Below are 13662 nucleotides of genomic sequence, written 5' to 3'. Positions count from 1 at the left end.
TAAAGTCCTCACCTGTTCATACTATTCAAGACTATGATCAGCCTCAGTCAAGGTTCTGCGCGCAACCCTAGGTAAGTACGCGTATACGTGGAGGCGCGCGATAGTATGTACTTGGTACTACTTGGTACGTGAGTACAGTCACTCAGAGAGCCAGAGCGCGACGTCATGTCGAGTGCGATACGGATCGGTTCAACTCTGGTCCGTTTCGAAACTGAATCAGAATCTTCCCCCGGGCCGATGACGGTGGAAGGCCGAGTAGTCAACACAACCGCTGCGTCATGGTCAGACGTGACTGACTATTAAATCGGACGTCCGAGTTGTCTGGATTCTGGAATGTTGTGTACTGCAGTGAAGCTTGAGTACTTGAGTACTGAGTACTGAGTACTTGGGTATTGATATTGAGTACTCGTTCTTCACTGAACTTGGAGGTAATCCTATAATGCGACCATCGACTCGGAGTATCTGTGGATCCGGATTCTATTATCATCCTCGACAACTTGCATCGCCTTCAATCGAGCAGCGGGCTAACAGGGAGCAAGTTGAAGCACCTTTGTTGTCAGTATTCTAGGGAGGGGGTTCACTGTCATAATCTTCAATTCGTCAATCAGGGTGAGTGCCTTCCTGACCAGCTCCTGGCGACCGTCTGATTGCTGAATGTTCAGCAGCAGCCTGAGAAATTGAGAACCAGGACTTCCAATTTCGTGGCAAGCAGATATAATCTCTGTAATATGCGGTCAAGGGATGCGAAATACTACTGGCATTGGGGTCGTCGAGTTCACTCAAACTCAAGTTAATAGGTGCCCGGTATGTATTTCACGCGAGTGCAACGACCATCCTCAGACTTTGTTGCAATCGTTATCCATGCTGTATAGAATTGGAAATGTGCCATGCACATGGTCGAATGGATAGCTTTGCGTCACCGGTGAGACGACCCCCAAACGTTTACTCATTCCGGTGCGTTGAGGCCCCGTTCTATAGATAAGAATTGTGCCGTGGCCACGCTTTGGCCACGCATAATCAAGTCGGGCCTGCCCGTTTTGGTTCACATCAAAGCGAGGTGGCCACTCCAGGATCCTATAAATCCGGTTCATTGCACGCTCAAATTAATCGTCTCTTGCACCCGTACTCGCAATTCCCCCAACGCTCGACGCCACTCAGGCTAGTCCGATGTCGATGCAAGAGGAACGCTCCAGCCGCGCAATGCGTCGTACAAGAGACGAACGCCGAAAGAGGCCAAACCGACGATCAAAGGAGCGGGTACCGCGGCATGGCCAGCGACCCTCACGCACCATCCAGTGTGAGGAGTTGGAGGTCAGTATGTCCGCTGCGTTGGCACAGGGATAGACTGATGACTTCTCCTATGCGTAGGAATTCCCATTTGACTACACAGCTACAGCGCAGGTCTGCAAGAATTTTCTTCGCCACATCTTGCAACCTGTGCGGTATGACGAGTCACAGCCCCCAACATACTCCGGTTCGCTCTTCGGCGTGGTCACCGTCCACGAGTTCATCCGCACTACGCTGCGTAACACTCACTTCCCCGAGTGTGTACCTTTTGCCGCGCTATTCCTCTTGCATCGTCTCAGACATTCTGGGGCCGCGCTCGACGTGAACGAGGTGCACCGCCTCTTCTTGTGCGCGTACATGATCGCCGCCAAGGTGCACGTGGACGAGACCTTCTGTAATGCGTACTGGGTCATCCTAGGGGACCGCCACTTCAAGACGGAAGAGCTGAACCAGTGCGAGCGGGAACTATGCGGGCTGCTCCACTGGAATTTGCTCGTGGACCCGCTAGTGCTGGAGAAGTTCACTGAGGCTGCGAAGAGGGACTTCCGCGGGGATGGCCCGTACCCGCAATATTTGCTGGATGAAGACTTGTCAGCCCCGGCGAAACGCTTCCCACAACTGCCAGGCAACCCCGTTGTTGAGGATGAAGAGATACCTCTGGGGATCAAGCCTCCGGCTGTCCCTCCTCCGGCAGTTGTCGCTGCGCTCGCGAGACACAAGAAGCCTGTCCAGAAGGTCCAGTCATTGCTCGTTGAACCTCGAGCACTGGCATGTGAGGCGTCGGTCATTGCCTGCACGAACGATAATGTTGCACGTTCTGCACAAGACCGGCTTTTCGGCCTGCCAACATGCAAAGACGCATCGGCAACGTGGCGCCCGCTTGCTGTCCTCAGGGAATCGGGGTATGCTCTTAATAGCTGCAACCCGGTTTGACGGTCAGCGGAAGTCGCCTCGGCGTGACGGTGTCATGTTGATTTAGCGCGCTCCCATGAAGCCCTTCACGCGCACGCACGGCTCGCGAGTTACGGTTTATCAAATTTTTATCTACGTATGTATGTAAATGTATGTAAGGCGGATTGACTCTACTGTCGTGCCGATTTTCACGTTCCCCATGTACCATCCTGTTATATATCCTCGTCACTCATTCACCATGTCGCAATACATATGTATCGCACGCATATCTCCAGTCTCACTCTTCACTCCGTACCGCAGACACATAGCTATAGCACCACATTGCACCAGCCCTTCCATAGATTGACGTTTAGTACGGTCATGAAGGCTCGTACGTTACGCATGTATGATCCGCCAATCACCTTGGAACGCATCCACCCAATCGTACTCCAACTCCACGTTCTGCTCGTCCTCCGTGGTGATCAGACCACCGAAAGAGACCTCGGTGGCAGCGTGCTCGGCGTGCTGCTCCACAACAAGCTGGTGTTCACAGCTCACCACTCGGCCAACATTGAGGAGCATTTCGGGAGTAAACGTATGGGGATTGATACCCAGTTCCTGAGCGGAGCGTACATTAATGGGCAAGAGGGGCCGAGCGGGCGCTGCGCACCTTCCATGCGACAAACATGCCCGCCGTTACTTGTGATGCTTCGCTGATCTTTGACATCGAAGACCAATTCGACTCGACTTCTTCTCGATTGATCGTGGTAGACGAGCCAGCTGAGCCAGTCTCGCCGTTCGAAGGAATGACAGCGGCCTCAGCTTCCACTGGGTCGTCATACGGCAGCTCGATATCTTCCGCCATATCCTCTTCGTAGTCAACAGCTGGCTCCTGCCTCTTTTTCTTCGTCTTCTTCCTCCGAGGCAAATCAGCCTCGACGTCCACACTTGTCACAAACATGTTCGCCGGAAGCAAGCCTTTCTCTTGCTTTTCTGATGGTGGCACCAGCCGCGAGAACGTCGCAAGGACCTCCCGATCCTCGGTATTCGTGAAGGGTATCGCCTCCTGCAGTGTTCGCTCCACAGCTGCTTCCTCTGCTGCTGATGAGAATACGATCTTCGCCGCGATATTCGATTTCATCATTTTTTGAAGCCCTTCTTTTTGTTCTTGTTCTGAAGCGTCGACATCATGAAGACAGGCGGTTTTCCGTCCTGAGCGGCGGGCCCTTGTCCGTTCTGTGCAACTGGTGCTTGGACGGGAGCAGGTGGCGGAACTGTCGGGACAGTCTGTGCTCGTGCGCCCAAGGGTATCTCGTTCACGCTCGCTGGTTCAGCGGTGGTTGCCAAGCGCTCGAACATTTGCTTGCGTCGACGACGGACATTGCGGCTATGAGTTGCGGGTTTGCCAAGGCCAGGCGGCACAAAGATTTCTGTCGTACTAGCGCATATAGTTCGGATGAATCCGCGTAACTACAGCACGACCACTCACGTGGGTGTCTTAACAGGAGTGGGTTTGGCCACTATGGCAATCTGAGCATGTTTGGAAGCGACTTTGCCGTTTGGTCGGGTGGGGCCGAGGAGGGCGCAGACGATGAAGAATCAGAGCCATCAGAGTCAGACGACGAGCTCTCGCTCTCGGATGAAGATGCAGAGCTGCTGGAGTCTGAGCCTGATGATTCTGAGCTCGAGCTGCTGATAGACTCGGAGCTCGAGGAGCTCGAGCGCATCGTATGAAGGGCAGTCGTATTGTGAGGGTATCTGGGCTGCTGACTCTTCTGAGACGGAGTCTTCTTGGTTTGTGCTGGCTGATTCGCGTCCTCTGACCGCTTCACGCGCTTTCGGGTAGCGCTTCCATCATCCAAAGCTTTGCGCTTGCCAGCAACAGAGCTCCTTTGCTTTATGCTGTTAAGAGAAGCTACCATGAGAGATTCCATAAGACAGCCGGACAACGTTGGGGAATAGGCTTACAGAATGAGGTCGCCATCCCTGATTACGTCGATCGGACTGAAGTCAAGAAGCTCGAAGTCATCCAGCACAAGATCTATCTCTCGCGACTCCAGGTCACTATCGAGTAACGCCGGTAGTTCTTTGCATAGCACGGACTTGAGTTCCTCTACCGTGGTCGCCGAATGAACGCTGAACCACGCTCTACAGATAGGGAGGGGGGGAAAGCTCTGCAACTTGATGCGCATCTTGTGAAGACTAGAAATTGTATGTGCAAACTAGGAATGTGCCTCTGCCAAGCGTTGACTAGTGAAGCAACATTGGCAGGGTTACTTCGCTGAGCGAGTAGATGCCGAAGCGAGACTGGACATACCCAGTAGTTCAGGATTGTCCTAGGTACGTCGTTTGGCTAGTTTTTGAAGTGACGAAAGCTACGCAAGACGGCGAACGAGGGAGGGGATTGCTTGAGACAGTAATAATAATTCGTCGGTCTTCGTCGGTACTCAGAGTCAGGCTCAGATCGTTGCCACAGAGTCTTATGTAAGTTGACGCCACAGACGCGAAACTCGTGGTTCGGTCACATAATAGGCAGGTGGTTCCCACAGTACTCTAATGGACCGCCGCTGCCAGCGCGTCGATCCTCGCTACGTGTCCCGCATCCTGTCTTTCTCCTCCTCCTTGGTCCGCCGCCGCTCGTTTCGCAGTCTCTGGGGTATCTGGGCTTCTCTTTACTCTACTGTGCAAGTTATACTGTCATCATAGGCCAGGATGGCCAACTACAGCTATGACGAGGCCGGTAACATGGCCGCCTACTTCCTCCTCACGTTCCTGTCAATTATCTTGATTCCACTCACACTTTCGTCCTTCTCGCCATCACGAAGTGCGTCTCTCCATATTAAGCTATGCGCTGCGCTGATGAGGACCGTTTAGAACCGCGAGTACTGTCGGGATGTCAATGCGGGGCTTGCTTAGAACAGGCGGAGAGCATTCGGAGACGTGAACGAGGATCCGTACTGTCTCCAAAATTCAGACGGAGGTACGCGCAATCCCATGCATTCGTTGTGCACATAGCTGTCATCTTCGCGCTTTTGCATTTAACTCATGACGTGTTAGGACGTTCTGCCTCGCGGCAGGTTGGGCTCTTGTCGCGTACCTCGTATACAAGGTTACGACGACACAAGTGGAAAACAAGGTGTACGACCCTTTCGAGGTTTTGGGCCTTGGGACAGTGAGTCAAGTGGAGTTCGTTGTTGCGGGTCCATAGCTCTGACATGGTTGGTGTCTAGGGCGTGGATGTCAAAACGATCAAGTCACATTACAAGAAGTTGTCTCGGAAATTGTGAGTACGTCTACTAGGCTTCAAGTGGTGTTGTCTCATTGTGCTGTGCAGCCACCCTGATAAGGTGAAACTGAGCGTCAACGAAACCATCGAGATGGTCGAGGCAAAATTCGTGGAGATCACCAAAGCTTACAAATCGTGAGACCTTTGTCATTACTTCTCAGACGTAGACTGATTGTCACATGTAGCTTGACGGATGAGACCATCCGGAAGAACTGGCAAATGTACGGTCATCCCGATGGTCGGCAGGAGGTGTCGATGGGCATTGCGCTGCCGAAGTGGATCGTCGAGAGCGGCAACAACATCTGGGTGCTCGGCGCATACGGCCTGTTGTTCGGCGGTGCACTGCCTGCTCTCGTTGGCCGCTGGTGGTTTGGCAACAGGGACAAGACCAAGGATGGTGTCAAGGCTCGCAGCGCGGCGGCGTTCTTCAAGAGTCTCAACGAAGACTCCAGCATCGATGAAGTTGTGGCCGGATTTGTGAAAGCGTTTGAATGGGAGCGCCCCAAGGCCACCGTGTCCAAGCGCGAGAGCGAGCTTGACGATCTGGAGGAGCAGATCAAGGAGCGTCTGAAAGGCAAATGGAACGAACTAAACAAACTGGCCGAGGCGACGCCAGGCGAGCACGAGACGCGTCGCCGCGCATTCATACTCCTTTACGCACATCTTCTCCGCATTCCGGTCAAAAGCCCGTCGTTGCGTCAAGGTAAGTGGCTGTCCAGGCGGAGGGACTCGTAGCTGATCGAATGCGCAGAACAAACCGATGTGCTACTGCAGACGCCGACTCTGCTCAACTCAATGCTCAACATCAGCATTTCCCGAAATTGGCTTCAGCCGACTCTTGCCGTCATGCGGCTACACGCCTACCTCGCACAGGCAATCTCGCCCGGCCAGGATAACCTCAGGCTTGCCCAGTTTCCTGGTGTCAGCCCAGACGAAGCTGCGACGCTCGTTCCACCCGAAGGGAAAGACGCTGTTTCTGGTCTCGTCGACGCCCTTGAAGGCAAGTCAGACGGCCGCGTCTCTGATGTCAAGAAGGCCGTACAACGTTGGGGCAGGGCCGAGTTGGTCGGCGCCACACTCCGTGTGTTCGGCGAGCGGTACATCACCCCTCAGTCGTACATCAACATCGTGCTCAAGCTCCGGTTGTCCCCGCCTGGTGCCCCGCACACGAATGGGGACGCGCAAGCTGATGCCAAGAGCGAGGAGCAGAGGGTGCAGGAGTTCCTTGCGGGCAAGAAGGATATGGAGGATCTTCCGGGCGGTGATGGTGTGAGCTACGCGCATGCTCCGTACTGGCCCGCAGTAAGCTTGACCTTCGTTGGGAAGCACCTCGATGCTGACGATGGCTCCAGCGTCGCAAACCGAGCTGGTGGGCAGTGATGTCGGACACACGAAGCAATAGGATTATGATTGCGCCCATGAAGATCTCCGACATCCCGATGGGTCCACGGTACCGCATGTACAGACAGCAGTTCCAGGGACCACCGCAGTCTGGCCTGAACCGGTGGCGGCTCCATCTGATCAGCGACACCTTTGTCGGCGAGGAGATCGTCCATGACATCGAGGTAAGTTGCCCATCCGCCATCCTTCCTTTGGCATGTGGCAGTTCTGATGTGTGATCTGCAGTGGAGGATAGAAGACCCGGACGCGGTGAACGTCGTGGAGATGGAAGGGGAAGACGAGATCTCCGAACCCGAGGAGGACTCGCTCGCGGGCCAGATGGCGCTCATGCGCGGTGGCTCCGTCAAGCAGCACGACGGTGAGAGCGACGACGAGAGTACGACGGATGACGACCGCGACAGAGACTCAGAGGCCGAGTCCTCGAGTAGCAGCGATAGCGATTGAGGTGTAAGACCTTGAGGACGGTGGAGGAAGGATGACGCCGTTGGCGGTAGGACGGCAGGACAGGATCGGTTCTTTGCGTTGTTTGGTGGATGTATTTATTCTCTTTAGTAATTCTGGTGACGTTGACGCTCTGACTCTCGGATGACCGTTCTGAAAGCGGGCTGCAGGTGCCGGTGTCGGTGAGCATAGGTCTTCAGAGACTTGCATCGTACGATTGGTCAGGCGGCTTGCGGTCGATGCGGCATGCTACATGCGCCTAAAAATGATTGATCTTGACACCACCGGACAGTCGACTCTCGTCGTAGGTGCTGCCTGACCAGTGCCTTCTCGCCTGTCATATATCACTTCGACCATCCTCTTTGTGGTCGTGATTTGGTCCTTTCCCCCCTGATTTTATGAGTCTTGGTGACGTCGACAGTGAGCCAATGTTAGCGAGATTAGATGTATCGTTTATTAAGGATATAACGGTGTACATAGAGCGAGCACTATGCGATGCGAGTACAGCACGAATGAGTGGAGAGCAGGAGTGACCTGATATAATGTGAGCAGTCTAGTAGAGCAAGGATGGACGCGATACAACTGAAACAACGTAGACAACAAAGAGCGACGAGGTGGATAGCGTTACATGAACAGCAAAAGCGGAGCGTACGATTAAGTGTTGTGGGAGGCTGAAGAGTATTGGAAACCGGGTAACTTAAACTGGTGGAAAGATGTCCGGTAGCAACTGTAGCAAGTTCGAATCGAACTGCGGGTTCCAGAATTTCGTTCCGGTCCGACGTCTTCGCTGTCGCTCGATGCCACCATGACTGTCGCAAACCCAGTGATATGAGTGGCTTCTTAATCTGCTACCTCTTCGTCAGATGGGCTAGATGACACCGGGGCAGGCATCTTGCTGCTAGAGATCCCGGCGGCGTAGACTGGGTAGGGTCCTTCGCCAGCATAGTGGCTTTTGACGTTGCGTGTAAAGGTCGCCAGGATCTTGTTGTCGACGTGTAGAGACCAACCGAGCGCTGCACAAAACACTCGCTCGAGCTGCAACAAATCCGTCTCCGTAATCCACAGCGCCTTGGATAACCGTTCCGACGTCATCCACTTGACGAAGACGCTGTTCTTGTAGCTCCTCTCGCAGATAATCTTGGATGCAACGATGAATGCAGCGAGGAATATCTTGTGTCCAACCGCGGGCGGTGGCCTCGGGTCATCAGGGCGTTTAAGCTTGCCAGTGAGATGCGCGCGATGCAACAGCATCAAGGCCACAAACGTCACGCATTCGTGAAGCTTCGACTGCAGCAACAACCTATAGATATAGTGTTCAGTGTGTTGTCGAGTTTGGGCGGGCGTTGCTGTCCCAATCCTCCGTTCTCCTGTAGGTTGGAGAACCCAGCCCTTGACCGGGCAGACCTCGAAATGGGCATAGAGAAATTGTATGCAGAGTTTGGCTGTCGCCTTGACCTGGTCCGCTGGGGGATTTGCCCACTGATAGTATGCGGTGAATGAAGTGTACCGTCAACACACTTACCCGCTGCTCACCTCAGGAACGAGCACACGGCCTGCTTGAACTTGAATCCGAGTTGCATCGGGTGCAGCATAAGCTGCAATAGGAGTTGACTCTGTGGATTGCGACGGCGAAAGCCTAGGGCCATCAGTACTCGTTCCGCGGCTTTCGTCGTTGTTGCTGCGTGCGATTGTGTTTGGGGGTGGCAATCCAAGGGCAGTTGCTATCATTGTGGCCACCACGACGCCGCATGTGGACGGGGACATTGTCATTGACGGTGAGCATAATCCTGTGTCCGATTGCGCTCCCTCATCGACGTGATCCTCTTGCGAGTCTTGCCAGTGCGACGCATGGCCAGCGGTGACGTGCCAATGAGCTGAAGATGATGACATGTTCGGATGCGAGTGTTTGTTGGAGGTTTGGAAATTTTGGAACCTGGGTGCAGACTCAGGCTGGAGAACTTCCACAGTCGATGAGGGGGGCAGAGTTGAGGTTAAGTGACGATGCCTTGAGAACTTGTGCGTTCCTCATTGATATGGGCCACATACGGGAATAGCCGTGGCCGACATCAAGATCAAGTCCCATTACAGCGATAACTTAGCGTCCAGAAATGACTATTCTCGATTCTTTCTATGCACGTCACGGTGCCCTTTGTTTCCTGGCAACCAAATCCTAAAATGGCAAATCATGCTGCTGGCATGGAAACCGGATGAGGTTGTGTATCTGTTTGCTCACCATTCAACAGCAAGTCCATGGAACTGCCGCCAAGTCGAGCGGCCCGGGGGAGAAATGAGGCACTGACTCACTAGCATAGGCCGGAGACTTCGCAACCAGGGTTTGAGTAGGCAAGTTTGAGGCTCAATCGGTTTCTTTCAAGCCCCGTCTTGGCTTGCAGCATCTCGAGATGTCTGCCAGCTTGCTGTAGTGCCTTCATGAAGCCGATGAATAGTACCTGCAATTGTGAAGTTCAGAGCTTCTATTGAAGGTACTGCAGCACGTCTATGAGCACTGGTTTCATGATCCACAGAAAAAGGCGAGATAATGCCTCACAACTTGACCGTTGCTGACTCGGCCACGTTTCGGTTGGATTTGGGAATAGACGCTCAAGTTAGATACCGATCTGCGCATGTCCATCATCGGGCGTTACACTGCGGACAACCCGGATTGTGCGAGGCGCTTACATAGGCCTAACATTGCAAGGGCGTGTATATTAGTAAGCCATCAAGCGAACTTCCCTAACATGGGAAGTACATTCCTAGAACATGGCACGATTTCGGAACATAGGAAGAACATAACACTTACATTCCCGATTCTAGGAACATTCAAAATGTTAGGCCGAACAAAGGAATCCCATTCCCTATGTTAGGAGCTCCGACTTAGAGCCGTAAAAATATACACGCCCTTTCAATGTAAGTACCATGTGAGTGCTTCGCACAACGCGGTTTGTCCGCAGTGTTAGCGGCCTGACACCGACGTCGACTACCATATCCGAAACGTTACAAACTCTCTGCATACTTACTCTTCTCGACCAGCGAATTCTTAGCTTTCATGGGGCTTAAGTTTGACTTGTCTGCCTACACATCGGAAGGTTGCGTTGTTGTTCTGAACGTATGTCATGTCCCTCCGATGGACGCAGTATTGAGGAGGATCAGCCGCAATGTGGGAGACATGTATCGTCGTACTGATTTGTTAATGTTGTAGGGCTGACATAGACTCGACCCATTTCATCTTTCCTATACACTCGATGGACATATCATCCTTGGCGGCGCCTGCTACGCCGACGTCTGCTTTCCCGTATGCTCAGCCCTCGCTTCCGACTCTGCTCATCGCCCTGTCCTTCCTGTTCTTTCTCAATCTCCTCCGAATTACGGCAGACATTACACTGCATGCAGGCTTGGTGGCCGAACTATTCCTTGGCATGGTGTATGGTGCACCGCTAGCTGGCGTACTCCCAACGGAGTGGGAGACAACATTCAATGTGTTGGGTTATCTCGGACTAGTGTGCCTCATCTTCGAAGGTTAGCTCGTCTCATGTCAATAGGTTGCGAGACGGTGCAATACTTATCATATCCTACGTACATCGATTGCACAGGAGGCCTCTCCACGAACCTCTCCCTCCTGTTGCCTAACCTACCCCTGTCTTGCATTTGCGCTCTGACCGGGATCGGGTTTCCCATAGCACTGTCCTTTGCACTCCTCACTGCCGGCTACGGATATTCGTCGTTGGAAGCATTTGCTGCAGGCGCAGCTCTCTCATCAACTAGTCTCGGTACCACCTTGGCCGCTCTGAATAGTGTCAGCCGTCACACATCCTCAACGGTCACCAGTCTGGAGATTGAGAAGCGGAGAGAAGGTACGACGATGATGCGCTACTATAATCGTGAGACTGAAAATTCACGCGCAGAAGTACGAGAGCTTCCCTGTGATCCTGCGCCTTCTACCGCAGAGACGCCCACAGGGGGTGCATCTCGCACGTCTCAAGCCTCGTTTTGCGCGCCGATTTCAGGACCACCTTCATTGCAACAGACCAGGATCGGTACCGTGCTTACTAGTGCTGCCATTATCGACGACATAGTCGGTCTTGTCATCGCTGCGCTCATACCCGCGTTAGCAAGTCTAGAATCATCGTCTCCGTCCGACTCAAATCTTGCATGGACTCTCATACGGCCTCTGCTTTCGTCTCTTCTCATCGCTCTCGTCGTACCAATCTTGGCCCGCTTCATTCTGCGTCCCGCTTTCTGGTTCCGCGGGGTTGGTGAACGGTGGTGTGCTCCCCGGCGTCAAGGCAAGGACTGGGGATGGAAGCGCCTGCTGTCTCGAAGCGAATGGGGTACTGAGTCCCATGCGGATTTCGTCAAAGTTTCCGTCATGGTCTGCGTTCTGGGTGCGTTCCTCACGATAGCGTACTGTGAGTAATCAGGTCATTTGGGCGAGGCGAAGGCTGAAGCTGAAGCGTTGCATCTAGATACGGGGAGCAGTATGCTCTTTGGAGCCTACATGGCCGGTCTAGCTCTTTCCTACCTCGCACGACCACCTCATGATGACCATGCTCAAGATGAGCAGCGTGCCGTATCGGACGACCGGGCGGCTGCATTGTCCTTCGAGCTGACGTATGCTCGTACATTCGGTCCATTACAGGAGTACATATTCGCCCCTGTGTTCTTTGCCAGTATTGGCTACGCCATCGTCAGTAGTTCAACCTCATGATGAGACATACTCGTACTGACTGCGCGTACAGCCGTTTCTCTTGTTGTGGAGGCCGAGAATCCTCTGGCGGGGCGTGCTATACGCTATACTCATGTGCATAGGAAAGCTCGCAGTCGGGCTGCCAATCATGCTGTGGTCCGTCTTGGCTACTGGTAGCCGCGGCGTCCGCCACAGTCCGACAGAACGGGCAGCGCGCGCTTCAGGGCCCTCGCCTTCCCCTCAACACAGCAACAGACCTGACACCCTCCGCGAGCCCGTGCATCTGTCGATATACCCTGCCGCTTTCATAGGCGTCGCAATGGTCTCCCGGGGCGAGATAGGCCTTCTGATCGCCCAAATCGCCCGAAACGGGTCGGCCACGGGCGGGTCGGCTGACAGCGCGAGCGGTCTGCTGAGCGAGGAGGGGTTCTTGGTGTGCATATGGGCAGTCTTGTTGTGTACTTTGGTGGGCCCTATTTGCGTAGGGATGATCGTGCGGCGATGGCGGGCGCACATCACAGCAGGTATCTGGGCATGAGCCATAGTCGTGGATTGCCAAGTACTAGACGCAGCGACGTCGGATAGTAACCGTTGACTGCAAGACCCCACCTTTAGAGTTCGTCTACACGAATGCCACAAGATGCCGAATGGAACGAGATGGTGGCAGGGTCGATAGAGTTGGATAGCATCCCTCAAGCTATGTGGTGATGGAACTGTGGGCGGCTACTATTGTTCCAAGCTGATGCACATCGACTAGGCAGTATGATAGCCCTTTTGAAACCTAAAAAAGGCCCGCGAATTATTGCGATCAGCGTTGTGCTCTTCTTCAGAGCTTTGTGACTGACAGTGGTGGTACGATGCATGCGTATGGCGACCACAACGAGACGGACCCGAGTAAACGAGGGTCCAAAGGATGTTTCCAGACGCCAATTCCTCGAGCTGCGCATGAGTCTGGGCCCTTTCAATCACAAGCGAGCATTGTCGTTACTTTCGCGCTGGCTGGATGAGGAAGCTTTGCACATTTACATATTCGCGTACTGCGGTATGAGAGCTTTCTACGCGCAGCTGTCGAATGCTGACATCACAACGTGTCGAATGGTATCTTAGCGCAAAGAGACAATTGAGATCGAGGACGAGCGTAGATGATTGGAGCTAGGAGGACAAATACGTTGAGTGATGGCAGCTGAATAGATGAGAAGCGCATGCAGTGGTCGTCTTGTTGCACAGTTGCAGACGCTATGAGGCCGGGGCTACACAGTAGTATGTAGCGCGGGCGGATATGAACGGTCCAGCACTCACAAGTGGCCGAGTCAAAGGCGGACTCGAGAGTCGGCGGTCCTTCATGTTGTCAACGGTACCGAGATTATATCTCTGCGACAGCAGCTCTGACGACGACATGGCCTAGACAATACAGCTTCCATGACCGTGGCGTCTTTCTGGTATGATATCCTGGAACTGAAGCTTATCCTTCGTCGCCTCGACTCGCCCGCCAAAGCGCTTCAGATAGGTTCCCGCGACGTCTGGGGAAATGAAGTCGATGACGTACCAATATAGTATGCCAGAGCTCATGTGTCCTATCAGATACAGAGATACAGAGATCTAGTCGTAGACCGACGATTCGTTGACGATATCTGAGTCGACAACTTCCAGTGGAAGTCTTGAACATCACGTT

The 13662-nt window shown here is 53.6% G+C and overlaps 5 protein-coding genes across 5 annotated transcripts; 3 read left to right on the top strand and 2 right to left on the bottom strand.

The window, feature by feature from the left end:
* Positions 1–917: 917 nt before the first annotated feature.
* Positions 918–2220, top strand: B0H18DRAFT_1155789 (uncharacterized protein; the record flags this gene model as incomplete). Its single annotated transcript, XM_048035771.1, has 2 exons — positions 918–1311; positions 1369–2220. The coding sequence occupies exons 1-2, from the start codon at positions 1168–1170 to the stop codon at positions 2218–2220; spliced, it is 996 nt and encodes a 331-aa protein (XP_047895130.1). The 5' UTR covers positions 918–1167.
* A 92-nt stretch (positions 2221–2312) lies between these two features.
* Positions 2313–4372, bottom strand: B0H18DRAFT_999521 (uncharacterized protein; the record flags this gene model as incomplete). Its single annotated transcript, XM_048045567.1, has 5 exons — positions 2313–2796; positions 2849–3295; positions 3376–3616; positions 3730–4080; positions 4147–4372. Coding segments are annotated over 5 exons (1487 nt in total), but the record flags the coding sequence as incomplete, so codon positions are not given.
* Positions 4373–4790: 418 nt separating this feature from the next.
* B0H18DRAFT_999505 (Sec63 Brl domain-containing protein) lies at positions 4791–7793 on the top strand. Its single transcript, XM_048045566.1, has 9 exons — positions 4791–5002; positions 5053–5158; positions 5236–5350; positions 5409–5461; positions 5513–5599; positions 5650–6167; positions 6216–6766; positions 6817–7029; positions 7091–7793. The coding sequence occupies exons 1-9, from the start codon at positions 4891–4893 to the stop codon at positions 7307–7309; spliced, it is 1974 nt and encodes a 657-aa protein (XP_047895128.1). The 5' UTR covers positions 4791–4890; the 3' UTR covers positions 7310–7793.
* A 353-nt stretch (positions 7794–8146) lies between these two features.
* B0H18DRAFT_874492 (uncharacterized protein) lies at positions 8147–8620 on the bottom strand (the record flags this gene model as incomplete). Its single annotated transcript, XM_048040354.1, has 1 exon — positions 8147–8620. A coding segment is annotated over one exon (474 nt), but the record flags the coding sequence as incomplete, so codon positions are not given.
* A 1928-nt stretch (positions 8621–10548) lies between these two features.
* Positions 10549–12783, top strand: B0H18DRAFT_931627 (uncharacterized protein; the record flags this gene model as incomplete). The annotated part of the gene is made up of 5 exons (XM_048041730.1): positions 10549–10822; positions 10897–11130; positions 11209–11712; positions 11770–11990; positions 12043–12783. 5 exons carry the CDS (start codon positions 10549–10551, stop codon positions 12526–12528), a joined length of 1719 nt encoding a protein of 572 aa, XP_047895126.1. The 3' UTR covers positions 12529–12783.
* Between the last annotated feature and the right edge of the window lie 879 nt (positions 12784–13662).

Source organism: Fomitopsis serialis (assembly GCF_022376445.1).
Source record: "Fomitopsis serialis strain Sig1Antser10 chromosome Unknown B0H18scaffold_22, whole genome shotgun sequence".
In the NCBI taxonomy this organism is placed as follows: Eukaryota; Fungi; Basidiomycota; class Agaricomycetes; order Polyporales; family Fomitopsidaceae; genus Fomitopsis; species Fomitopsis serialis.
This window is presented reverse-complemented; position numbering and strand designations above follow the sequence as displayed.